Genomic DNA, 26,828 nt, shown 5'->3' on the forward strand with positions numbered 1-26,828 from the left:
TGTAAAAAGAAAGTTAGTCATTCCAGCTAGTTTCAGTTTCTTGCTTGACCTTGCCACCCTTCTCCTTCGTGAAGAGGGCTAGCCTGTGATAGGAAGGGGGATAACAAGGAGGGGTAGGCACGGCCCGTCGTTATGACCAAGCCCTCATCAACGAATTTACATGTTCGTGATTACTTCATTGGCATGCAGCCATCAACTGAGCGCAGCTTTGCCCAGCTGTCCCCTGTGTCAGAGCAGTATGGCGACGTAGTGCAGTGTGAAGCACAGGTTCAGCACTGGTGAGATGACTGTATACACGGCACATTAGATAGCTGCATGGCCTCAACCATAAAGTGCCAGGGTCAGGTTGTTTTTCCTAGTGCAGAGAGCCAATCAACAAAGTCTGTGCTGTGTAAAGTTGCCCATGGGCTACATTACATCAATTTGCTGGTGTAGATGGCTTGATGGGCGCTAGAGAGGTGAGCGGAAATTCTTTTTCGAAATGCAGCATCATTGGTGCAGTGCCCTAATATATGCGAATAGTGATCAGTGCAATCTTCTGTGAATTAGCAAGCTTGTTTTGGAAAGCGTGGAAAAAAAGTTCGAGCCTCCTTTCTGGCCCTGTAAAGGAGAACACTACTCTTATATTTTTTTCTCTCTTTTAAAATATTTCATATGTTTTGATCAAACTTGCTGAGTTGGTATTAATTTGTGTCATGATTTCAACTGTTCAGCTATTTTTCTTGCGGATTATGTAGACTATAGAATAAACAAATTACGTGGTTCTTTGGAGCAAGACCCTCCTGTGCACAGAAAGTTACAAACTTAGTCAGTATGTCAAAATACTCTGGAATCAAGAATGTATGCTGTATGGATGTCTTGAAAGGACATCAAAGAGAACCAGTTAGTTTTTAGGTTAATAAACTGCACTCTGAGAACTCTAATCTCATAAGTTCCACTGTGACAAGTTCATTATTACTGTAGAAAATCAAGGTTGGAGTTTCATTTTGAAATTTCGCGCCGTAATCTCCGCGCATGACATAAGAAATTCGCGGTGTATTTTTCGTATTTTGGCGACGTTGGCTCACTAATATTTTTTTAAACATGGTATGCTAAGTCTGTGGAACCGACCGATGACAATGTACTGAATTTTGTCGATTAGAAGGTACGTAGGGCCCCAGTAGACGCCCTCAAAATTAATGACGTAACAGTGTTTAATGCGGCAATCTCAAGGTGGCATTTCTACCCGCAGTTTCTTTTCGCGCGTCTTCTCGCTTGCCAAGCGTCCTGTTGCGATAAGAGCGGTGTTTTGGGGATTTTGAAATTGTACTTTACTAATATGTGAAGAAATGTTTTGCTCTTTAGTGTCCCTTAAGGGGGCATACTGGTCTTAAGCATGATTTTTGTTTATTTCTTCAATGATCTCGATCAAACTGCACATGGTTATGCAATTCTTTCTGCTGATTTCAAATATTTAATTAGTTTTTCTATAGCTCATTTTGTTCCTGACATAAGTTCATCCACTATTGTTTAAGGCCACCATAAAAAGAACGTCCTTAATTAAAAGTGATATTTAAGATATGCCAACATATACTAATAACTATAGATTAGAAGTATGCAGGAGGTTTTTGTTTTTAGGCCTTTCTTGGTTATTTTACAGCAAAATGAACTATCCATTTTCAAAAGCAATTGGACTTGTGTTATTATTTTAATGAGTAATTAATTAAAAAGGCTTGTGCTCTAACTTCTGCTCTTATACTTGCATTCAACACACATACAGGTTTCCATTGCAAAAAGAATTATTTTTGTACCTGCCCTAGCTGCAGAGATATTGAGTCCTCAAAATTGACCAGTCGTAAATTTACCTGTTTGAGAAAAAGGGAAAAAACTGAAAACACACAGCTTCTTCAGAAAGCAACAATCATGGTGAGCATGTTTTGCAATTCTCATATAGGTGCTCATAAATTCGTAGCAGGGCTTCTAACACAGGTGCCGTCAAATTAAAGAAGCCTCAAAGTCAATTGCCCATTTTTTCGCAGGTTCTGCATGTTAACAGTGCCAATAATCTGGACAGTTAGAATGACATTAAAAAAGAATTACTACTTCCTGATGTGTGAAAATTTGCTTAGAGATAGAAAAATACTTGCAGAAACCAAATATGTCAATTTTTAAAAAAAATTAAATTTTTTGGCACTTTTTGGTCCCAAAGACCAGTCTGCCCCCTTAAGAGTGTCTCAAAATGACCAAGAGATTGAAATTTAGTTGTGGTGTTGCAATTGTGCCCTACTCTACTTTGAACCTGGTTGAAATGTTTTGAAATGGTGCCATAATAGCAGAGTTACCGTATTTACTCGATTCTACCGCGCCTTCGATTGTAACGCGCACCTGATTTCCACCGCGCAAAAAAAAAAAGTGAGACATCGATCGCAACGCGCACCCATTTTTCTCGCTGGCCCGCACGATCACACCACTTGAACAAACGACTCCTTTCGGGAGCGTCTTCCATTTAAATATGAAGTACGGGCGAAGCTTGTGCCCATCTGACGGGTAACAGAGCATTGCCGTCACTGTAGTTTTACCGTGGATCGATGTCAGCACGCGAACTTGCTTCACCCCCTTCTTCTCGACGGTTGTTGTGCCAGGCATGTCGAAGTAAAGAGACGTCTGATCGGCATTCCCGATTTGCGCAAGCAGGTAGCCGTTGTTGCGCCGCAAGTTTAGAACGAACCTCTGAGAACTGTGAAGCTTTTCATCGTACTCCTCCGCAAAACTTTTCGCATATGCATGTTCCCCTTCGGAGGGAAAAGCCTTTTCTCTTCATAAAGTTAGTTAGCCAGAACCTGCTCGCTTTAAACTGACCCCGCATTAGACCTTTTTCTAAGACTAATTGCATAGCCCGCACTTGGAGCAGTTCTGTCGTCACGGGCCGCTGTGCCGCTCGCTGCTCAAGCACATACTCACCGAGCAGCTCTTTAATTTGCGGAAACCGACCCTGCTGTGGTTCACTGAAGCCTTTGCGGGAAGTTTTGCTGTTGACAATCTTCTGCTTTTGTTTCCGCCGGTCCCGCACGCACTTTTCAGGAACTCCGAACGACCGCGATGCGGACCGATTTCCGTCCGTTTCTCACACGTGATGACTTTTCTTTTAAAAGCGGCATCGTGGTGCACTCGAGTTTTTGGAGTCGGCCCTTCCACGCTGTCGATGCTAATGCACTACTAGATGACGAACTCCTCAGCACGCGTACGAAGTGCCGCACATGGGAAACACATAGGCAGAAATGGCCGACGCGCCATGCCGACGCACGTAGGGGGCGGACATTTTGGCTTTGCCGATGGCAATAGATTGACCGTAATTTTTTGTTCGTACTCGATTCTAACGCGCATGTGATTCATGAACTGGCTTAACCGGAAAAAAGGTGCGCGTTAGATTCGACTAATTACGGTACACACATTTGATGATACGAAGGAGGCCCTCGCTCGTTTCATTCCTTCCGTGAGTACATTCTGTTTGTCGACTAGTCTCTTCCTGGCTGAATTCTCCCACTCGACGGGCGAGAAGAAAGAGCGGTGAGCGCAAGCGCTTGTATGTGAAGAAACAAATTTCATCGATGACGAGCAGATGAGAGCGATGGCGTCACGGCGAACACGGACGGTCTGAGGATTGCTGAAAGGCCTGGAGAGGAGATAGGATTGTTTCTTGCAATTATCGAGGTGACGTGAACTCGATGCACTTTTTTGCTTAATGTGTTAAAAAATTGTCAGAGGTCGTTTCGGAGTCACTTAAACACATTTGAACAAAAGTTATGATCACTTGCTTTACCGGTGGAGCTGATGTCAAGGTGAGATTTCGTTCATGAATGTTCAATGTACCGATGATAGTTATAGCGCGAGAACAGAACAACGACAAAGAGACAAGGATCGTCCTGTTCTCGCGCTATAACTATCGTCATGTCATACCAACTAGCCCAAACTGCCACACTTCTAAGTTCAACGTACCATAAGTGTTGTTCAAATGGGCTTCAAACATCCGTTATTGTTTTTTGTGTTTACATTACTCATTTCACATTATTCTCTTATGCGGATTTGTCTCGTGGCTTGTTCAAAGAAAAAAAGATGTTCTGAAATATCTCATCAAATGTAGGATATTTAAAAAAATATGCATCACAATAGAATAATGATTGCACATTTTGAAATCGGTATACAAATGTAAATAATTCTGGCAACTTTTATCAAGATTAATGAATAATATTTAAAAAGCTTTAAGATATTCTGTTACTTTTGAAGTTGGCTGATTGCGTTCATTCATTTCACTTTACTTAGTGTTTTGTCCTGTCCAGCAGCTTTGGTGCAAGATGAATCTTGACCAGCTCGGCCAGCTTTCAATGCTGCTTTCTTTTCATACAGTCTAGTCTTGTTACTACAGATCCTGATAGCCTAACAAGTAGTCGAACCACTCTATAAGAGACATGCATAGAGAGAGAGAGAGAGAGAGAGAAACGAGAAAAAAGGAAGGCAGGGAGGTTAACCAGATGCTAGTATCCAGTATGCTACCCTACACTGGGGTTGGGGAATTGTGGGTTGAAAGAGAAAGGGAGAGTTAAAAAATAAATAAGAGAAAAACACCGACACACACGCACACACAAAATCAGTCCACTCAGAGGCGTTCCGACTGGCCAGTAGTTCGCAAGAAGCCCAGTAGCGCTTGCACGGCTTTCTTCTGTGACGATGAGTCATGACGATGGCGCAGTATACTTTCTTCTGACAGCGGCTGGTCATCTAACCTGTTTAGTTTATTAGAAAGCTGTTGTCTTTCCAGGTTGTATTTCGAGCAGTCACACATGCATAGTCATTCATGCATAGAGAAGCAATTGTTGTCCCTTACATGAGATGTCCCTTATTAGCAGGGTACCATGCATGCATTTCTCATCACTTGTCGTATATTTGAATGAAGGCACATTGGTGTCTCTTCTACACATTTGTCACTTACATCAGTGTCTCTAATAAAGGGGTTGGACTGTATGCTAGATTGCTGATGTGACACATGGTTAAAAGACCGATTTTCTTTGTTGCCAACTACGACCACTAATTAAAAACAAATAAAAATTGGAGGCTACTGGGGAAAAAAAAGCAAAAGACCGTAAAGTTAATTTTTTTTTCGCCTGCCACTAGAATGCCATGAAATCTAGACGAGAAAAAAAGGAAAAAATGATTTCATGCTAAAATACACTTGTGAAGAAGACAGTTTGTCTGCTTGAAAAGAATATTTCATTTTACAAAAGTGTTTTGTTCTAATTGAAACCTTGCAATTATGAGGTTTGACAATAATGAGGTTTGACAATAGTGTTTGCTTCTATCTGTGCTGGCTGCTTCAAGTAATTCTTTCTATGATGTCTTTTTTTTTTCTTTTTTTATATTACAACCATTTTTGACTTTTTTTTTTTTTTTTTTTTTGACCAGTTGGTTACAAGAGAAGCCCAAGTTAGGAAAGAAAGGCTGGAAATACTGCAGTGTCTTCAAGGTATGATATTACCATATACTCAAACCTCATCATAACAAAGTTGCATCGTGCACAAAAAATATGTTTGTTATCTCAAAAAATTTATTAGAATGGTAATTTTTAACACTATTGCAATACTATTCCTTATTTACTACATTGTAACTGTGTTCGTTGCATTGAGGTTAGAGCGTATATTCATCATTTGCACAATTATCATTTTGAAAGGACGCCAAAGTGAGACATCAAATCGGTTTCGTATGCTGAGTTTTTCTTCAAGAACTCTATCGCTTTTAAATTCAAGACGAAACTGAAGGGCCGAAGTTGCAGTTTCCGAATTTCGCACCAAAACTGTGCAGCGGGTACGCGATTGCGGTGTCATGAATTTCAAACTAATACCAGTGTCACACATGCACTTTCAATCGGAATCAGGGCGATACGGATTAGTTCTCTTGATCGCGATCAACTTTGTGACGGCTGCTACACGGCCCAAGCTAATCCAGTTCGAGCTTAGGTCAGATGAAATGCCCCAGGTGGCATTTGCGTGCCATAAAACATGCCACTGACAAAACTTGATGTACGATATATATATATAGAGCCCTTTATCAGCTTTTTATTCCTGCAAGAACTGCTCGAACGTCAAAAAGGTTGCATGCCACAACGATAGCGATTTCATAAATCCATCATTCGATAAAAGTTTCCTAACACTTACCTGTATTGCTGTGTGAGATTCTTAACTTAAGCTTTTATTTCTGATGGCCGCCGCTTGTAGCCGTGTAGTCTCAGCGAATCAAACAGTCTCATTGTACGCCTCAGTGTTTCACTTCTGGCGCATCAAGTCTGTTCCAGTCGCTCCTACTAGCGTTCAATTACTGTAAAGATCTGTTCATTTGACTACTATGTGCGCTTACGTTGCGACATAGCGAAAACGCTTGCGACACTCGTAATCAGTTTGCTTCTAAGTGCTCCAATAGCTCCGTCGTAGCGAGAGTTGAACTAAGCGCTGAAGGAAACGGTCAACTGCTTGTCGTCTGCCTGCCGTCTGCTTCTTCGCAACTACATGCGGTCCATGTGGATCCTAAAAGATGCAGTACTTTACATATTGTTTAAATATAAACAGTTTAGTATTTGCTTTTTTTATAAACATCTAGCTGTTGTTTAAAAGCATTTTTATCCAACTATGCTTGACTCTCTTTTTTATTGTGCTTTCAACAAGCTCAGCTAGGGGGTGCCAACGACAGCAAAATCGCGATCTCTCAGGCAGATCACGATACGCAGATCACGATTAGCAGATCACAATAGCCTCGATCCTGATTGCGCCTAATGGTGATTAAAAGTGACAGTGTAGCAGCACCTAATTTGGATCATGGTTAATCCGGATCGACACTGATTGCGATTAATGGTGCCCGTGTGACACCGGTATTAATTTTCATATTTTGGCTAAGTTGGGTCAAAAGGAGTCCCCCAAACCTACCGTGGCATACGAGTGTCTTCTGCATGTAGTTCATGACCATGAATTAGATGCTGCAGAAAAATATTTTAAAGGGACAGACTCATCGATGACAGTTTTTTGTTTATTTCTTAGTGATCTTGATCATACTGCACATGCCTATGGAGTTTTTTCTGCTGATTTCAAATATGTAGTTACTTTTCCTCTAACTCATCTTGTTCCTGAGATGACTTAAGTTCACCCCCTATTGTTTAAGGCCACCATATAAAAAATAAATGCTTGTGATATTGCATGCAAATTTCAAACATGCAAATTTTTTTAAAACTTTGCATCCTGAGATAAATGACTGCCTTAGCTTTTCTCAGGGGTGGAAGGCCTGCACCAATTGCTATATTCTGCACCAATGTGACCTGCTGTAGTTGTACTGTATTGGCATCAGAAAAGATTTACCAGAGAAATCGTAGAGGCGGCTAGGATTGCGACGGCAGGTAACAGATGTGTCAGTATCCCATCCATCCTAATATTTGTTATCAAGAGCATCAATTCTTAGCATAAATACGTGTCCTTTTTCGTTCGGATTTTTTTTTGCCTTTTCTGCTTCTTCTCTTTATTGCGATTTCATTGTGTGTTTATATATGCTCTTATTCTGCAACAAAACTTCAGTTGATAGTGAGCGCTTGTCCTGATCTCTTTCTCTCCCATGTTTTTATGTGCGCTCTGTTTTATAAAGAGCTAATCACGAATGCTACGGTCCCGTGAACTCTGGGCACAAGACAGAAGCTTGCAATGAGTCGACCTCCGAAAATCTGCCGTTGTCACCATGCTCTGAGTTTCCATCAGCGTCTAAACTGACATCTCCGCAGTAGCGACAAAAAAACAAAGAAAAAAAGCAAAGGTAAACGTCAAAGGGCCACACCATGTGCGCGAACAACATAGATACCGCGGAAAACAGTTTGGTAAAGCGCCCTCTATAGGGGAGACCCGCTCAGGTTTGCCCGGCGACGCCAGCGTTTGCCTTTCCCCTGCCAGAAAAAGCGCACAACAATAGTCTTCCCACCCTTCCGCTCCCTTTGGCTTCCACGCATTTGCGAAGCACGCGCTGCACGTGAAACGTCCCTCGTTCTGCGATGTCACCCCAACAGAAAAAGGGGTGACATCGCTGCGTCGTCAACTGTCACAATAACCATGCAAACACGAAGAGGTCGACCCCACCAGTGAAATTCTACCGATTCCCAAACCGATGGTACGAAACAAGCAGACGACAGAAATGGATTAAAGCAGTGCGCCGAAAAAAGTACGTAAACAATTTTTTTTTCATAAACATTAGCATGCGCACAATACATTCAAAATTACGTGTGTTAATTCCAGCGTCACCGTTTCTCTAATCTATCGAGTTACTGGGAGATGCACGTCCCCATCTTAAACATATACATTTTTCAACGCCCGTCTTTAGAGCCCTGTTAAAAAATAGTGAATAAATATATTATGCTGCTACTATTATTCGATATTGTTGGGGACGTAGTAGTTGAAGCTGTGTGCACATGTGGTATTGGTAATGTGTTGTTATATATTTTTAAATCTTTGTAGCGCCGACGGAAGTGTGTGGTTGCCAAAAGCTTGGGCAACTATGAAAAAAAGAAAAAAAAATGCATTAGCCGTTGTTGCACGTCCGTTGGCAGATACAGTGAACTAGTGGTTACTGAGTGTGCAGGGGCAACCTGAACAACACGGTGCATTTTTGATACGTGACCAAGATAAAATGCCTTTATAGCAATGCGCTCTTCCCCTGCAGATTAGACACACACAAAAAAGTTTCTCTGAAAGCTGGGCACTCATCGTGATGGTACGCACGCTGTTCGTGAACTCAAAATACCCGCGATGAGAACAGTGATAATGCAAGGAAAATCACGCGAGATAGATGTCAATTATTGTTGTGGGTCAGAAAGAAGCCCCAAATAGACCATTTATTTTTGAAGTGTTGTGTATACACCGCACGATAACTTGGGTAGGTGCCAGTAAATTAAGGTATCCCAACTAATAGCAGTCACAGCGCAAGAACCGCTTAACCTAAAGCACGAGAAGCGGCCTTACCCATCCATGCAGGAACAAACATAGTGCATAGTACACAGAGTAAACCAAATAAAACAAGTATATAATAATGAACGTACAGAAATTTTTACTCACCTCTGTCGTCGTAAACAGCGTCGTCTTTCACTTGCGAAACGCACTTCGCTCTGACGAGGACGGCGTCGTCTGCTACAACTTGCTTGGCTGCCCTTTTACTAAATTGCTGCCACGAAAAAAAATCCTCAATTGCGGCATCCTAATAAATGTGGACAGAGCGCACCGCACGCGACGCGAAACTCTCAAAAACACGTGCAGAACGCGTGCAGAACGCGTGCAGCGCGCGAGCATAGAAACGCGTTTTCAAGGCAGGTTGAATGGGACAGCGGAGGGGCGAAGACTCGAGTAACGAGTTTTCTCCCCGCATTGACTGACAGCACCACGCTCCGCAGCGCCTCCCTCGGCGTGAGTCTCCCTTATACAGTAGAATCTCGTTATAACGAAGCGGGATATAACGAACTAATGGATATAACGAAGCAATTGTAATTCCCCTTGAAATTCCCATAGACGCCCATGTATTTAAAACCTCGTTTTAACGAAGCGAAAATTTCCTCACAATGGATATAACGAACCATTCTTTGACCACAACGAGCATTTACTGATCATTTTGGTATACGTGAATTCAATATCTTATAGCGCGCGCCGGTTCACGTCCCATCACGGCAGCGGTAATTCAAAACTCGCGCCTTGCGCCGCCTGCCAACACGCGCGTGGGTGCACGTCGCCCTGCCTCCCCTTTCCTCGGGAACTAACGGACTCGCCCGCGCAGCAACTCGCGCGAGCGTGCGCGTCAGCCGACCTCCCCTCTCCTGTGGAACTCGTTGACCCGCCCGCGCATCTGACCTCCTCCTTCCCTCAGCTCGACGCTGGGTCGGCGGAGATTCCGGCTTTGTGCTTGGTTCCTTGTCGTTCGCTGTGAAAGAGCAACACCCCTCCGCCGCTAGACATGGACAACGGCAAACGTAAGCGCAAAATCATCACAATTGAGCAGAAGTCTGCAATGTTGAGAGCCGTTGAGTCCGGCGTCAAGAAAAAAAAAGTGGCCGAAGATTTCGGCGTATCGTTGAGCACGCTGTCAACGATCTTAAGCAAGAGAGAAGCTATTGCCGACGCTGTCGCACGTGGCGTCAAATGCGACCGAATGAAGCTGCGAGCCCCCGCCTTCGAAGCTGTCGAGAAGGCGGTGTTCAACTGGTTTTTAGAAATCAGAGCAAGCGGCACTCCTGTGAGCGGGGCACTTCTGCAGCAGAAGGCAAGGAACTTCGCGTGCATCGTGGGGCACGATGATTTTGTGGCGAGTGACGGCTGGCTGCAGCGCTTCAAGGAGCGCCACGACATCGTCGGCAGGGCTGTCAGCGGGGAATCGCTATCTGTGGACCGCGAAGCTGCAGTGGCGTGGATCAAGAACATTGGGCAGCTGCTCGAAAAATACAGCCCCAGGGATTTATTTGTTCAACGCAGATGAGACTGCCCTGTTCTATCAGATGTTGCCGCAAAAAACCTTGGCCCTCAAAGGTGACTGCTGCCAGGGCGGTAAACAGAGCAAGGTCCGTGTGACCGTGCTACTTTGTGCGAATATGGACGGGTCCGAAAAGGTGCCGGCCCTCGTGATCGGCAAAAGTGCATCACCACGATGCTTCAAAGGAAAGCGGAAACTCCAAGTGAGTTATGTGGCCAACCACAAGGCCTGGATGACGAGAGAGATCTTCGCACAATGGCTGCGTGAGTGGGACGAGCGGCTGGGCAAGCAGAACCGCAAGATATGCCTCGTCGTGGATAACTGCGTGGCCCACCACACTACCGTTGTGTTGAAAAACATTGAGCTGTGCTTTTTGCCGGCTAACACTACTGCGGTTGTGCAACCCCTCGATCAAGGGGTGATCATGAACTTTAAGTCGGGCTACCGCAAGCGTGTCATCGACCGCATTTTGCTCAATATGAGCATGAAGCGCGAGACAACGATCGACCTGTACATGGCGATCGAGATGTTACAAGCTGCCTGGATTGCCGTCACGGCAAGCACGATCGCCAACTGCTTCCGGCATGCCTCATTTGGCGTCAGCAGCGGAGAGCCCAGCGAAGATCTCGGTGATGTCGCCAGTGAGGGTGCCGCGGGCGACCAGGCCCAGACATCGTGGGACGCTCTCCTTGACGCCGGCGTTGTGCCTGACTGCGGCACTTTCTGCACGTACGTCGGTGCCGATGCTGACGCGGTGACAACCGAAGAGTTGTCAGATGCGGAAATTGTGCGCGCGGTGACGGGGGTGCATAATGATGACAGTGACGAATGTGTTGACACCCCGGAGCCTAACGAACCCGACGTACCGACGCCCGCGCAAGCGCTGGATGCGACAGACCTGCTGCGCCGCTTCTTTGGTGCTCATGATGACGGTGAGGACGGACTTGAAATAGCGGCTGCCGCTGAAAGAGCAGTCATCCGCTTGAAGAAGAGTCGGCAAAAGTCTATCAAGGACTATTTTTCTTCGAAGTGATCTGCCAGCTGGTGTGCTGAACTTGGCGGAAATAAAGTGCATTGTTCTTTATTATTTTGCTAGTTTTTTGCCTTCCGACGGCCGTTTTTCTCTGCGCGGCGGGCTGCTGTGATATTCGGTGGTGAGTACATTCTCTCTTGCTGGCTAATTGTCGGTAGAAATGGATATTGGCTATAACGAACTAATGGTTATAACGAAGTAATTACGACTCCCCCTTCAACTTCGTTATAACGAGGTTTGACTGTATATAGCACGGCTCCATATATGTGATGCTAACGAAAAGTGTGGTACGGCCAGTGCAAAAGTAGTTTTCTTTCTTTGTTTTTTGTTTGGGGAGAGAAGGAAGGTGGGTGCATGCGCCCGTGGCTGCAAGAACGACGACCAGTGGGGTGCAGGCCTGCCTGCCCGCCTCGCCTGGGAGTCGCCAGGGCCGCGAGCGCGCCACCGCCACTTCGCGCTTCATCGGCGGTGGGGCAACCGGGGAAGATGCTCGTGCCAAAATGTCTGATTCCAGGGTGAAATTCCTAGATTGCCCGTGGCGAAAATTCGTTTTATCAAGGTTGTCTGCCGCTGTTACTTTGTTACATAGAGGTCGCAAATACATGTGCTTCTATGGAGTGATGGGGGGAAATCGAAATACTTCGTTATATTGAGGAGTTCATTATATGAAGGTTGGTTATAAGCAAGTGTGAATATATTACGATCGAAATTTTGTGCATTGATGGCACTTATCGTTCATATTACGATCGAAATTTTGTGCATTGATGGCACTTATCGTTCAGTTTTGTGAGCTCGCACTTCATAACCAAGACAATTCGATTGAATTGTAAAACACCATTCGAGTGTTACTGGCGTCACCCAAGACTCCTTGCCTTGAAGTAGAGCCACAGAAAACAGTTACGTTTATTTCAAACAAAACCGCGATTTCGATTGCCCGCGACCTACACTGATTACGCCTATGGTTCGGCATGTTGTTGCAGGAAGTTTGCACAAGACAACATAAAGATTGGATGTTGAAAAGATCGTACTCAAGCACTGATCCAAGAGCAGCATGTGTGATACGATGGTTAGGCTCGCGGCCAGGAAATTAAAGGCGGGTGTGAAGGTTACTTCAACGCCCAGTAACCTCCCTTCTTCTTCACTGAGCGAGCCCGCGTAGCTGGCGCAGCACCATCGCGATCTTTTTTCTTTTCTTTTTCCCGCGCTTCAGTTAACCTAAAGGGGCATCGAATTGCAACCGCACGAGTGCGATACAAAACTACTCATCAAGGCCACGTTCGGGGAGCGCCGTTCGCGCATTAAAATAAAAAAAAAAATCTGATTTCTCTCTACCAAACTGGGGGTGCACCTATTATGCGGGTGCACCTATTATGCAAGTAAATAGGGTAATTTTTTCGTCACTCGTTCTCAACCTTACGGCACAGTCATCGCCAATGGTCAAATTTCCCGTTTGACGAGCCATCTAAGGCATCTTTGGCTTCGATAAAACCTCTTATCTTCAAAACGCTCTTCCCTTCCTTAATAGGAGCCGCATCAGCTCTGCCTGGGGACAGCCAACCCCTGCTGCACTTCACGCTGCCAGCGCAAAGCGTCGCAGCCATGGAGATGTTCTCCTCCTTTGGCACGGGCAGCAGCGATGTCATGTTTGGGGTGGCACCAGCGCCACCACCGGGTGGCGCGTCAGTCTTCGCAGGACAGGTAAACATTTTATACGGTGCATAGTTTAATATTTGTGCGATGCGAAAGTGTGAACAAAAGACTCACCTAAGGTGACTCGAAGGCTGCTTTTGCTTTTTCTACTAAGTCGACGTACACTCAGACCTCATTATAACGAAGTTGCACCTAGCACGAAAGTTTGTTATAAAAGTATAGTCCCTAACAGTATACAACTATTGCAAGAGTATTCTACATTTACTTCATTGTAATGGTACGGTCAAACACGGGTATATCAAACTCGAAGGGGATCGTTAATTATTTATTTATTTTATTTTAGAAATACTGCAGTCACTGAAGACCCGGCAGGTTGGGAACGTTGCAATAAACAGTATATGCAAACATCAAGAAAAATTATTGCAATAAACAAATTTGCAAGAATACAAAAATATGTAATACAACAAATATAATAACTAGGCTTGTGCGAATAGTGAATTTCAGGTTTGAAGCGAATAGTGATTTTGGTCTAATAATTTCTAATCGAATTCGAATAGGATATATCATGTATAAAGAAAAATGGGCATATTTATCATACCCTAACTAACCTGAACAATATTTTTTTTAAACATAGCCTATATGCAAGACCTTTGTTTATTTTTTTCTATTCAAAGGAAGTCGAAACAACTTTGAGAAGTAGCAGAATCTGACTTTCAGTAGGATGCAAGTGATAACCAATAAAATACGTAACATTATTAATTGCAGTAAGAGTGCATATACCGGCAGAACAAGCTTTTAAGCTTAGAAAATGATAAATCGATTTGAGGATAATATTGTCACGGGGTCGTGACGTGGCCGAGGACAGGAGACTTTGTGTTGGAATTTAACTGTTTATTTGGCCGAACCTGTGCCCGGTAAACGGAAAATTCGATTACAGTAGCAGTCTTGGACTGATAGCGGCGAACGGAGCGTCGGCCGTCGATCAACTACTCACAAGCGGCGAAGTGCATCGGCATTTATAGTCTTGCCGTTGAATGTTCTAGCGTTATCGCCGGCGATGGCGTAGGTTCCAAAATAATCTGTACAGTTCGCAGAGTGGGTGTGATCTTATCGAAATGATCTACTAAAGTCCGGAAGCTTCTCGAAAACTGCAGGTGCGGTTTGCGCTGAGAATTGTGTAATGTTTTGGAGCGATAACAAAATTTTAGAAATAGAACGTGGCAATATGTTCTTTTAAAGGGACCCTGCAACAGTTTTTAAAGTAGCCATGGAATGGATTCACTTAAAAGGCTTATTTCCTTATGAATTACCCGCCGCAAAAATTTTTAGAATCTGTTCAGCATGAGCAGTCGCAAAGAATTGCCACATGCTGCAATTGCATTCTGTCTTCTGGTCCCGACGAAAGCGCTTGAAGCAAAGCCGGGAGAGATGGCATGCATTGGGGAAACAAATACCTCACATGCATGTCGTGACCTTGAGCACTCTTTCTTTCTTTTTTTTTTTTTTTTATTTGGATTCGCGGCTTTTCCTGAGCGACCGCGCATGTACGCGTGGGCATGTCGCGGCCGTCCGCAGAGGCCCCAGTAATGACCAAGTGCCCCATGCTCAAATCAGCCAATGGCTGGTTCAATGGCTGATATTTGCACAAGCCTAATAACAACTTACATATAAGAATAAATAATGCAAGAAATGGAGTGATGTCTTAAAGCATGAAGAAAAATAATATACACATATGCACAGCGAAATTTATTCACATGGAAATGTTTGAAGTATTACAAATACTGAGGATTAAAGATTCGAAGAAGTGATATTGCATGAAAACAAAGCATAGACATTATAATAAGCGCTAGAAATATAGAGAAGGTGCACCTATGTTATGGTTTGGATGCTTTGAGCAATGCTTTCTCGAAGTCATCAGATGAAATGACATCAGGTGGTAAGATATTTCATTGAATAATTGTTTGGGGGAAGAAGGAATTTTGAAAAATGTTAGTCTGAGTAGAGTATGGGAGTATGCCTAGATGCGGAAAGAGAAAATGGTTGTATGTGTTTGTGGGTATAAATATTCAGCTTACCATTATAAATGGAATGCAAAAATTTCAGGCGTGGGATTCAGCGGTGTTCTTCAAGCACAGGGATGCCGTTGTCTTTCATTAGTTTTGTGGGAGAATCAGATTATATAAACTTGGAAAAAAAGGAAATGTACAGCACGTCTTTGAACAATTTCAAGTTTTTGAATATCTTTTTTGTAGAAAGGGTCCAATCCATTGATGCATATTCAAGTTTAGGCATAATATACGCTTTTTACGCGAGCATTTTTAATTTTATAGGGGCTTTTTTCACTTTGTGCATCAGAAAACCAAGCTTATGAGAGGCTAATTAATGCGCAGACATTTGTTATATGTGGGGACCAAGAAAGTGTGTTTGTAATGGTAACTCCTTGGTATTTATATTCATTTACTTCCCGTACTGGTGTTCCTTGGACGTGGTTGGTAAGCGTGAATGGCTGCTTCTTTTTTGTCACACGTAGGAGTATTGTATTGTGAGGGTTTAATGTCATTGACAACAGAGTACACTGCTCACTAACATGTGTTAATGCAAGACTTAGATCAACCTGATCTTGTTCGCATGTCACTTTTTTATACAGAACACAGTCGTCAGTGAGCAATCTAATACTAATGTTAGACTCAACCATGTCAGCTATGTCATTTATGTACAGTCAAACCTCTCGTTATAAAAAAGTTGAAGGGGGAGTCATAGTTACTTCATTATAACCATTAGTTTCTTATGGCCAATATTCATTTTTACCGACAATTAGCCAGCAAGAGGGAACGTACTCACTAAGAAATATCAAAGCTGCCCTCCAGGCAGAATAAAACGGCCGTCGAAAGGCAGAAAACTAGCAAAATAATAAAGAACAATGCACTTTATTTCCGCCAAATTCAGCACACCAACCGACAGATTCCTCAGAAGAAAAATAATCCTCAATAGACTTTTGCCGACTCTTCCTGACGCAGATAATTGCTTTTTCAGCTGCAGCAGCTATTTCGATTCCGTCCTTACCGTCATCGTAAGCACCAAAGAAGTGTCACAACATGTCCGTCTCATCCAGGGCTTGCGCGGGCGTCGGTACGTCGATACATTCGTCACTGTCCTGATACACGCCCATCACTTCTGGCACAATTTCCACATCTGACAACTCTTCGGTTGTCACCGCGTCAGCATCGGCACCGACATACATGCAGAAAGTGTCGCAGTCGGGCACAATCCCGGCGTCAAAGAGAACGTCCCCAAGACACCTGAGCCTGGTCGCCCGCGGCACCCACACATCACCGAAATTTTCAGCCACTTTTTTTTTCTGATGCCAGACTCAAGGGCTTTTAACATTGCCAACTTTTGTTTGATTTTTATATTTTTGCACTTACGCTTGCCACTGCCGTTGTCCATCTCGTGTCTAGCAGCAGAAACTGATAGAGGTAATGTTGCTCTTCCGCAGCGAACGACAAAGTATAAAGCCACAATCTCAATCTCCACCTGCAAGCCGCTGCCCCGGTGGCGCACGAGGCCCCAGCGCGAAGCTAAAGGAGAGGAGGAGGTCAGATGCACGGGCGGGTCAACGAGTTCTACGGGAGAGGATAGGCTGGCTGACACGCGCGCTCGCGCGAGTCCATTAGTTCCAGAGGAGTAGGGAAGCGGGGAGACTCGCTGCCATACGTATGTTGGCAAGCGGCTTCCGGGAAGCGCAAGGCGCGAGTTTTGAATTACCGCGGCCATGATGAGACGTAAACTGTCGCGTGCTGTAAGATTTGAGAATTGATGTATACCAAAATGATCAGTAAAGGCTCATTGTGGACGAGGAATGGTTCGTTATATCTATTGTTGGGGAAATTTTCGCTTCGTGAAAATGAGGTTTTAAATACATGGGCATCCATGGGAAATTCAAGGGGATCTTCAATTGCTTCGTTGTATCCTACTTTGTCATAACGAGGTTTTACTGTATATAAAAAAAGAATCGGCCCTAAAACACTTCTCTGTGGAACACCTGATAATACCGGTAATGTGTTAGAAATATGTCGCCTCACGTCAGCGTACTGTGCGCGATTTGAAAGATGAGCATCTATCCAATTTATGACGAAAGATAGAAAATTCAAGTGTCGGAGCTTTAAGAGAAGTTTGCCATGGGGAACGCAGTCGAATGCCTTGCTAAAGTCTAAAGAAATAAGTCAACCGGACCTGAAGAATCCATTATTTTTGCGATATCATGAACTGTTTCAACGAGCTGTGTACACGTTGGTAGTTTTTTCCTAAAGCCATGCTGGGCTGGAGACAACAGGTTACCATTTTCAAGAAAATCAGTAACAAAGTGAGCAATGATATGTTCAAGTACCTTGAAGCATATAGATGTTCAAGTACCTTGAAGCATATAGACGTTAGAGAAATCGGTCAGTAGTTTTCCTTCAGCAGTCGATCACCTTTTTTATGCATAGCTACAACCCTGACGAGACGCCAGTCATCTGGTACTGTTGCCATTTTTAGTAATTAAGAAAAAACAGTGCTTAAAATACGCAATACTGGTTCAGCATATCTGCGCAAGAAAGAATTCGAAATGCCATCAGGGCTGCCAGAAGATTTTTCTTTTATGCGAATTACCAGTGATAAGACACCCTCAAAGCTTATGAAATCTGAATCAGGCAAGGATGGAACACGATCGAAATTTGCAGTATCTTTTGAAGAAAACATTGATTGAAGACAATCATACATTATGTTGGAAATTTCTGTCAAGTCCGTAATTACTAAGCCATTCTTCTTTAATTTTTCTAAAGGAGGAGCTTTATTTCCCAAGTATTGCCAAAGTTTTTCTGGGTTACTTTTTAAAAAACCCGGTAAGGTCGATGAAAAATATCTATCTCGGGATGTTAGTGCGCAAGAAAGTTCAAACTGAAGTTGTTGAATCGCATCAGGATTTCTGTTTGATTTCTTTTTCGTGCACTTCAGTTTTCGCTTAATGTGTAGAATGTCCCGGGTTACCCAAAGATTTGCCCTCCGTGTTTTAACGTGGCAGTCAGGAACAAAAAATTGTAAACAGTGCAGTACGGCATGTAAAGGATAGCCACAAAGAAATTACATCACTCTGGGGTTCGTGGTCTACTAGCGGCCATAATATATCAAGAATACATTGATCATCAGCCGTCACCATATCTTTTACCATTTTGGTAACTGGTTTGGGGTGTTGCGCACTATCAGCAAGTTTACAAGTCACCAGTATTAGCTTGTGGTCTGATATACCCTCTTCAGTGGATACGCGATATGAGGGAATATCTCTGTTGAGAAATACGAGATCTAATATTGAACCACGATTCCCAATCACCCACGTGTTTTCAAGTACCACTTGCTGCAGGTCTCAAGAAAGCTTTTGCTTTCTTGAGACCTGCAGCGGGCTATCAATCAAGACCTACAGAGGGCTATCAAGACCTACAGCGGTCTATCAAAACCTACAGAGGGCTATCAATTAGATTGGCATTCGACTCATGCGACCACTTAAAGGAGGGCAAGTTGAAATCTACAGCCATTAAAATACGAGGACACTTTGACGATGACATGTGATCGCGTAGCACTGATACGAACTCGGGAGGAGAAGACGAAGGCCATTAGACAGCAACAAACATATGGCCCCAGCACCTTACATTTAGAAAAAGGCTTCCGTGGTCATCTATCTGAGCCAATTCGCTAGCAAGAAAACTGTTCTTTAGTATTATTGCCATGCCTCCACCCCTACTTGTGTGATCCCGTCGTAAGATTTGATACAAAGGAGGAATTACATCCAAATCACTGATATCACAATGTAATCATGTTTCAGACACCATCGTTATATGTGGATCATATCTGAAAATTGTTCAAGCTGTTCAGTCTTATTCGCTAAACTTCGAGCATTGAAACTGAGCCGTCTAAGTTCCTTTGAACGAGTGGCCGTGAGAAGTCATTGATTATCCTGTGACCTACGAGCTTCTCAGAAAGGGATACGCTGGTTACTAGCCTCGTCCAATATTTTCATATATCGAAAACTTGATATAAAAAATACAGACCCCGAGAGCTTACCTGCAGCAGACCATCACCTACAATAGGCGCATTCAAGAATGACAACTTATTCCGCTCACACGTCGTAACAGAATGTTTTATTTGCGTGAAAAAAAAATTGCCTATCTTGGCCTGCTTCTTAGTTTTCGAAATGAAGTTTAAGATGCTAGTCTAAATCTTATCAAGGCTGTCCAGTTGCGACAGCCCAGTTTCTTCCATATCGCCGATAGAACAGCGAATGGATGCGGAATGCTGTTGCCACTTGCACATGTATCCAGCACCTTGCCAGGCGATCCTCCTTGTCACTTGAGCTGTCAGCCTGGGCCTCTTGGGTCCCTGCAACCGCAGCTACCATGTCCTCGTAAGCGAGGCTCGCAACGGCCTGAAGATTGCAATTCGCTACCACGAAATAGTCCACAGACACATCGTGTGGAACAGCTGTCGGAAAGAGGGGCGACAACTCGCAAAACATGTCGTCTTAAGCGCTCGTCATCGCCGCCTTCACCAGTTTCCGCAAGTCCCGCCGTCACACCACAGGCTGGGGACTGACTGAAAAAGGAAAGTTTTGCCGTTTTGCTAGCCAAGGAGGATCACACGTGTTCTCCAAAACTAGAAGATTGTGCGCTCGTCCAATCTTGGAGGTCACCACACATCTAGCCACTACAAGCAAAATTCAACCAAGTGCCAACAAAAATTTTAATGTGGTGGCTTTCAAAATCAAATGGTATAGCTCAGAACAAACAATTTAGTCTGGAAAATCAAACCTTGGAACATAAATTCGTCCCAAAAAAAATTAGTCGCGAAAATGTATTTGTGCAATAGGAACCTTGATGATGCATTTGTGAAATCACAATTATCCAACAAGTTCGAATTTTTGGAGTTCAAAAAATTTATCGCGACTGTATACACTGTTCGATCTATTAGATTAGAAATTATCTGACCAAATCACTATTTGCTTTTTGTACTTTGTGAACCTCAAGTTTACTATTTCTCAATCTCAATATGATACATTTAACTCAACATGCACTCCTCTCATTGCATAAAGATATAATTCACTCGCTTCTCTGTCTGCACTTCGGTCAGCAGGATTTGCTGCCCCCAACTTGAAAAAGCACCATGGGGCCAAGTCTCAGTCAAGCCTGATATAACAGTCTCCATTTCAGCTTATCTGTGATACGATGTCTACACGATCGTTAGTCGACTCGAATGTAGGTTGACCCCCTGAAAATCCCGCGGACGAAAGAAAAAAAAAAATATGGTAGGGGAGAAGGCACGCACACATTTTTCTTTTCAAATTTTTCCAGGGTGCACCCCCCCCCCCCCCCCCCCAAAAAAAAATCGAATTTCGGTGTGCCAAAATGGCTTCACTGCAGTGCTTGAAAACTGTGCAGGAAAGCTAGCTTTGTTACAACACGCAAGAATCATTTTCAGAAAGACTTTACAACTGAAACTATTTCTGGATTTCAGATCGACCCCCCCCCCCCCCCAACTTGGAATTTCAAATTAAGACTTAGTTACTTGACCTACAATTGTGCAAATACTTTACATGGGACATCTAGCATGCCCAGTCAGAAAAAAAAACATCCATAGTTGTAAACAGGGTGTGTACATATCCCTGGATTCCTTGCATTTAAAAAAGAATGCATATTCAAGGCTCTTGACTGTCTTAGAATTTTTCGCCGTCTTTGAAAATTCTTAAATTTCAGGAGCAGTGCACTCTCATATCGACATCGTGACCTCCTAAATGTGTTAGATCGGTGTGTCAATCTGTCAAACTCCCCATTTCTGAAGCAGTAAGGCAGCGTGGGCGTAGAAGGTCCCATTTTGCAAGCATGAATATGAAAAAAAAGTTAGTTTCGTGGCAAGAGAATGCGATAGTAAGAAATTAGAATCTCACACCAAGAAGTGCAAGCCACTCCCTACATACAATGCGCCGCTCAAGCACAAAGAACGCACGAAAAAAAAAGCGCTCGGGACGATTGCAGATGAACAACTGCCACAGCTAAACACTGAAAATGTGCTTCTTAACTCTTTCGTTACGGAGGAAAATTGGCCGATTTTCAGTGCTTCCAGAAAAAAATTTTTTTCTCTTGAACAACTGCTAGCTTTTAGCATTGCTATATATCAAATCGTAGCTTTTTCATTTGGATTTCCAACTATAAAAGGACAGTGCTGTGAGGTTTATAGTAATTGAAAGTTTATTTGTCAATTACAGACAAACATGCACAAAAAAAGTACAAACACAAAAAAGTGAGCGAGTATGCTTAACCAGAAAATTATTTTTGAAATTCTGAAATATACAAATTGTTCCCTATTCTATCAGCTATCGGTTAGTATATATATCAATGCGGTGCTCTAAGTACTGCATTTTTGGATGCCGGTAAATCTAGCGGCCTTGACGACTGTGCCACTCGGCAAAGCAGTCGCGCGAGGGCACGAAACAAAGATAAACTTTGCAGGTGGAGCAATAGACACTTGTTCTGTTTTGTGTTTTTGTTTTCTCGTAGCAAATCTTACAGTTTCTTCTTTTATCCATTCTTTTTGGTTGGTGCCGAAGAGGGTCCAATGGTGCGAAGGGGGGTGAAATGGGGGCGTGTCCTTGCGCGACTTCGTCATAATCAAATATCTGATGAATTAGTTTTCTCTAAAGGCCAATTGATCAAAATAAATGCTCCTGGAAAGTTCTGGGACTTCTGGGTTGTTTTTTCGGTGCTCTTGAAAGAGAATGAAGCTGTTCACGCACGCGATGTCAACACAGTGAAAAAAGAAAGTTTTCCATCATCGCACGCATTTTCTGAGGACGTTGTAAGTGCCAATGATTTGGTCCGATTTGTCCACACCTAACATCCCAGCATTGTATTCGTGGACAAGGAGCGGCTTTTTGATTACTTTCAGAGCCCACTGGCTCCCCCTTCGCTCTCTTCTTTTGGCCGGCACATGCTGGTTTGCCGTGTGCATTGTACTCATCAAGTTCACAGCCCGGCGGTCTTTCCACTGCATGTAGAGGATGCTACCCTTCCGAATCCATCGAATGTCTCCACGCTGTGCCCGTTTTTCCCATGCAGTGTCTTTCAATTCAGCTGGAAAGCAGTGACGGTCCTTGCGAGTTGTCCCGCATGCAAGTGTCTTGCGCTGAAGCAGATGTTCAAAAAGTTTCCCTGATGTGTAAAAATTATCCATATAAATTTTGTATCCCTGATCAAGGTACTGTGTACAAAGCCTGTTCACTACGTCAAAGGCTAAGCCATGAGGCCCCGGTGCCTCACGCTTACCAGTGTACACGAAGAATTGAAGTGTGTATCCGGTTTTCGAATCTGCCTGTACCCAGAGTTTATTGCCAAATTTAGTCACCTTGTCCCTAATGTATTGCCTGATTCCTGATCGGGCTTTAGATTTGACCATACGTTCATCAACGGAGAGGTCGCACTGTGGCTGGAAGAAATTTACTGATTGCTGATTTATGTGCCTCAGCAGCCAAGACACCCTCCATGTCTTTCCATCAGATGCTGCCGCCGCTGCGTCTTCTGGGTCCCCTACACTCAGAAAGGCAAGCAGCGCGAAAAATCGGTGTCGTCGCATAATATTTGGTGGCAGCAGGCCACTGAATGTTCCTGTGGTCCGCCAATATAAGTGCAGTCGCGGTACTTCAACAAGGCCCATGTAGATGATGAGTCCAATTAGTCGCAGCATCTCCAATGGAGTGACTTCCTCCCAGGAGCCGTCACGCCGAGAATAGGTTTGTTTCCCCAATATGTGCATCCAGGCGTACTTATTTGTGTTCTCGCACACCGTCTTGATCACTTCGGTCGTGAAAAACAAAAGAAAAAAATCCAGCGCTCTACAGAACCGACGCGCGTCGCTCCGCATCACTGCTCCAACATAGGCACCTGCTTCTCTCGTTGGCAAAAACTTGACACGGGGCGATGAGTTCGGCAAAGTATCCCGGTCATATGTTGTTGAGGCCCTAAAGAAACAAACAATAGCACTGTCGTCAAGTATGAAGTGCATTTTTTTATATATACACAGCGCGAAGTTGAAAACGAATCTCACCTGCAAGCGCTTGTCGAAGCTTGAGGCCCCTGCGCAGCAGGAGTGTCGTCGTCCGAGCTAAAATCTGACGATCCCGCATCGTTGCTTGAGCCATCACTACTGCTTAGGTCAGAAAAATCGGCATGAGAAGCGACCGAAATACTTGCAGCAGGAGCCTGCTTTCGAGGAGCGCGACGCTGACGGGACGCCATTCTCGCACGCAACTCGAAACCACTTTCGGTTCAAGTGTCGTCTTCAGTGGCACGGCGGGGCGCGAAATGTAAACAAACCAAGCTGGAACTGTAAGAGGAGTTTTCAAAGAGTATGCCAGATGGCGCAACTTGTCTGTAAAGCGCTGCTTTTATTTTTTGCGGGAGATTTGAAGTCATCGGACACCCGTGTCTGATGGCCTATGGCGCCGTACTGAAAGAGTTAAACAAGAAGAATGCTTGAAAATAACACACTTGTATTTACAGGATGAGTGTAAATTAACCACTGTCACGGTTGTTTCTTTTTGGTTGTTGAGCAACGTGCAGCAAGTGTCTACTGTGCACAAGCCAACACTCCTAATTGGGTGGTGCCATCAAATTTTAAGGCTATAGCAAGAACCGTGTGGGTTTTCTTTATATAGACAAGGACACTCCACATGAGTGGTCAGGCTTGGGAAACGTTAAGAATATATTTTAAGTCACTTCCCAAGTGTACCTAAATGCTCATTCTTCTAATCGAGGCCCATCACAAGCAGGTCCAACACTGACGTCGCTCTATAAGAAGGGCAATAAAACTTGTAGTGACGTCACACCAAATCTGTATTGAGGTGAGTGACCTCCGGACTTCCGCCACATACGTACCGGCAAAGCATCGCAACTGCTGCAGCTAGCGGCGCATTTGTTACGCAGGTGCTTGTGTGGCACATATGTGCGAGAGCAGATGATACTCAGAATGATGTGTGCCAAGCTTTGTGATCGTGTGACTAAGTCAGCTATACTGCTATGTACCTGCCCAACTCCAACTCAATGCCCACAAACAGGAACTGGAAATTGTTTATATCAGTAAGGAGATAAATTATTTAGCGAGAATAAATAAATCTCGTTGTGTGTATTATGCTTTTTGTAGCTACAGTTAATGCTTGCAGCAAGGAGCGCGCAAGCCACAAATACTGTGGCACCACCCCTTCAAGGCCCACCTACACATATGTGTTGAAGCCCATCAATGCGTAACTTTCTGGCACTGCATTATACCCTTTCCCTATAGAGATTGAGGGAGACGGTGCGAGAAGGTATTAAGACTGGATTTTTTTTTCAAATTGCAATATTCATATATTTATTGTAACTACAATAAAATCAGTCATGAAAATTTTAGAGCGAGAAATTTCAACTTAGCAGGCTGTTTTGAGTCCTTGAAAAACTTTACAAGGCTTGGAAAGTCCTTGATTATCTTTGAATTTTCTCTTTGTAAACCTGTACAAACCCTGTGTAAACAGCTAAAAGTCTTTATAAAATATTGGCCTTTTTCAAAATTGGTCACTACGACATTCAACGGACAGTTTAATGTATAAAAGTCATTATAATTACAGTATATGGCTCAATTAAAAAAATATCAGCTTTCTTTTGGAGTATCATTCACTAAGAGTTTCTAGAATTTTAGTCACAAATAACTAAATATGTTTTTTTTTTTTTTTTCGTGCTCAGGTACTCATGTTCTGTTCAAGCAGCAATCCCTGAGGAAGCGATTTCTGTTCACAAACTGCACCTGAATTGCAGGGAGGAGAGCCATTTGCTCAAGCACCCGCTCCCATTGCCAGGGATATTGCCCAGCTGTTGCTGCCTCACCTACAACAGTTTGGCGCAGACATTGACATCAACAAACTCTCCACGTCGACGGGTCACAGTGGTTTGTCGATGCCGACCACGTCATCCGCGATGCCAACCATGTCACCCGAAGTCAGCGGGGGGCCGTCGTCCAGAAGAGCAATGACGAAGCGAAAAATGGCAAAGGATGGAGAGCCAGCCACGAGGTACGCATTGACTTAACAAGGCCCTGCAACACCTCCCTGCATTATAAAAGTGTGGTCTCAGTACTCTCAAATCTCGTTATAACAAAGTTGCATCTTGCACAAAAATAAGTTTGTTATATCAGAAAATTCCTTATATAGCAATGTTCCTAGCACTGTATCTACTGCAGGGCTATTCTTGATTTACTTCCTTATAGCCGATGTTTCGTTATATCCAGGTTCGTTATGTCAAGGTGTGAGTGTGCTGGCTCATGACGCTTCACGAGTCAAACACCACGAAACTTTTCGTAATTTGTGAAGTACACGCGTTGTTGCATGGATTTGTAGCATGCTTCAAGCAATTACATCCCCTGCTTCACCGAACAGCACACAGAAAGCAATGCAGAGATGCGGACAACGAGGGGGCTAGAAGATGCATCTTTGTGAGGATGGGAGCATGCCCGTCCTGACCTTCAGCACTTTCTTGTTTTTTTTGTTTTTTTTTCTTGTTTTTCTCTGAATGCGTAGCTACTTTCATTGTGATCGCGAGCTTTCACACGGGCACGAGGCAGCATCCCGCGGGGACCACGCAATGCAGTACACAATGCTCGAATCAGACAAAAACTGTGGACTCTTGTATGCAGCTCATTAATTCCGGTACACTCAAACCTCGTTATAACGAAGTTGAAGGGGAGGCACAATTATTTCGTTATATCAATTATAACAGTTTGTGGCGATGTATGCTCAGATGGGCGCACACCTATAAGCATGCAAAGAAGGAAACTGCTTCGCGGCCCGATGTACTGCTACGCGACCACGTGTGTGACAGAAAATAAACACAGTCGAATCTCTTCAATTTGAACCCACTTAATTGAACTTCCGGTGAATTCAAACTCTTGCTGAGGTCCCGTCAAAGCTGTGTATTTTAATGGGTGAAAACGCCCTGTAATTCAAACGTGCAAGCACTTGCGACGGTTAATTCGAACATACCGCGCTCCGAAAATGCTCTCAGCACCATGCCCGATCTCGCGGCGGCACCTCTCAATGCTGCACACAAAGAAGGAAAAGAAAACGAAAGAAAAGACTGTGGCGGATTGTTTGCTCTCTCTCAAATGCCGATCTGTGATGCCCCTGTGCCACGCTTCGTCCTTTTCCGTCTCTGCACGTAGAGACCCCTCTTTTTGCAAGGCCGGGCGCGGAGAAAGCGGAAAAATATAAAACTGCCGCGAAGAGTCCTCCTTTTTTGGTGCAAAGGGTAGCAGCGGAGACTTAGTCGTTGCCGTCGTGGCGCGTAAATCAAAAAGAAATCGCTTTGCTACGCAGCGCCGCTTCTGGGTCATGTGACCCGCTTAGCACTTCCTCAATCCTCTCCGCTGGGTGTGTGAGGAGGACGGCTCTCTCGGCCACGCATCGCATGGCTGTAAAGTCGGTGCGGGAGTTTTGAAAAAGCCGCGCCGAACGAGCGTCAAACTCCGCAGAAACCGATATACTTAACACACTACGGTCGTTTTTTTATAGACTATTTGATAGAATAAATTCGTT

The 26,828-nt window shown here is 44.0% G+C and overlaps 1 protein-coding gene across 7 annotated transcripts in view; it reads left to right on the top strand.

Annotated features, from left to right (window-relative positions):
* Positions 1–26,828, top strand: part of LOC119168525 (uncharacterized) — a 126,924-nt gene that overhangs the window by 43,358 nt on the left and 56,738 nt on the right. For all 7 annotated transcript variants that reach the window (XM_075866237.1, XM_075866239.1, XM_075866240.1 and 4 more), the window contains 3 exons: positions 5,437–5,497; positions 13,065–13,237; positions 25,057–25,310. In XM_075866237.1, the coding sequence (XP_075722352.1) occupies positions 5,437–5,497; positions 13,065–13,237; positions 25,057–25,310 (488 nt within the window). The remainder of the gene's footprint in view (positions 1–5,436; positions 5,498–13,064; positions 13,238–25,056; positions 25,311–26,828) is intronic.

This window comes from Rhipicephalus microplus, chromosome 6 (genome assembly GCF_043290135.1).
Source record: "Rhipicephalus microplus isolate Deutch F79 chromosome 6, USDA_Rmic, whole genome shotgun sequence".
Classification (NCBI taxonomy): domain Eukaryota; kingdom Metazoa; phylum Arthropoda; class Arachnida; order Ixodida; family Ixodidae; genus Rhipicephalus; species Rhipicephalus microplus.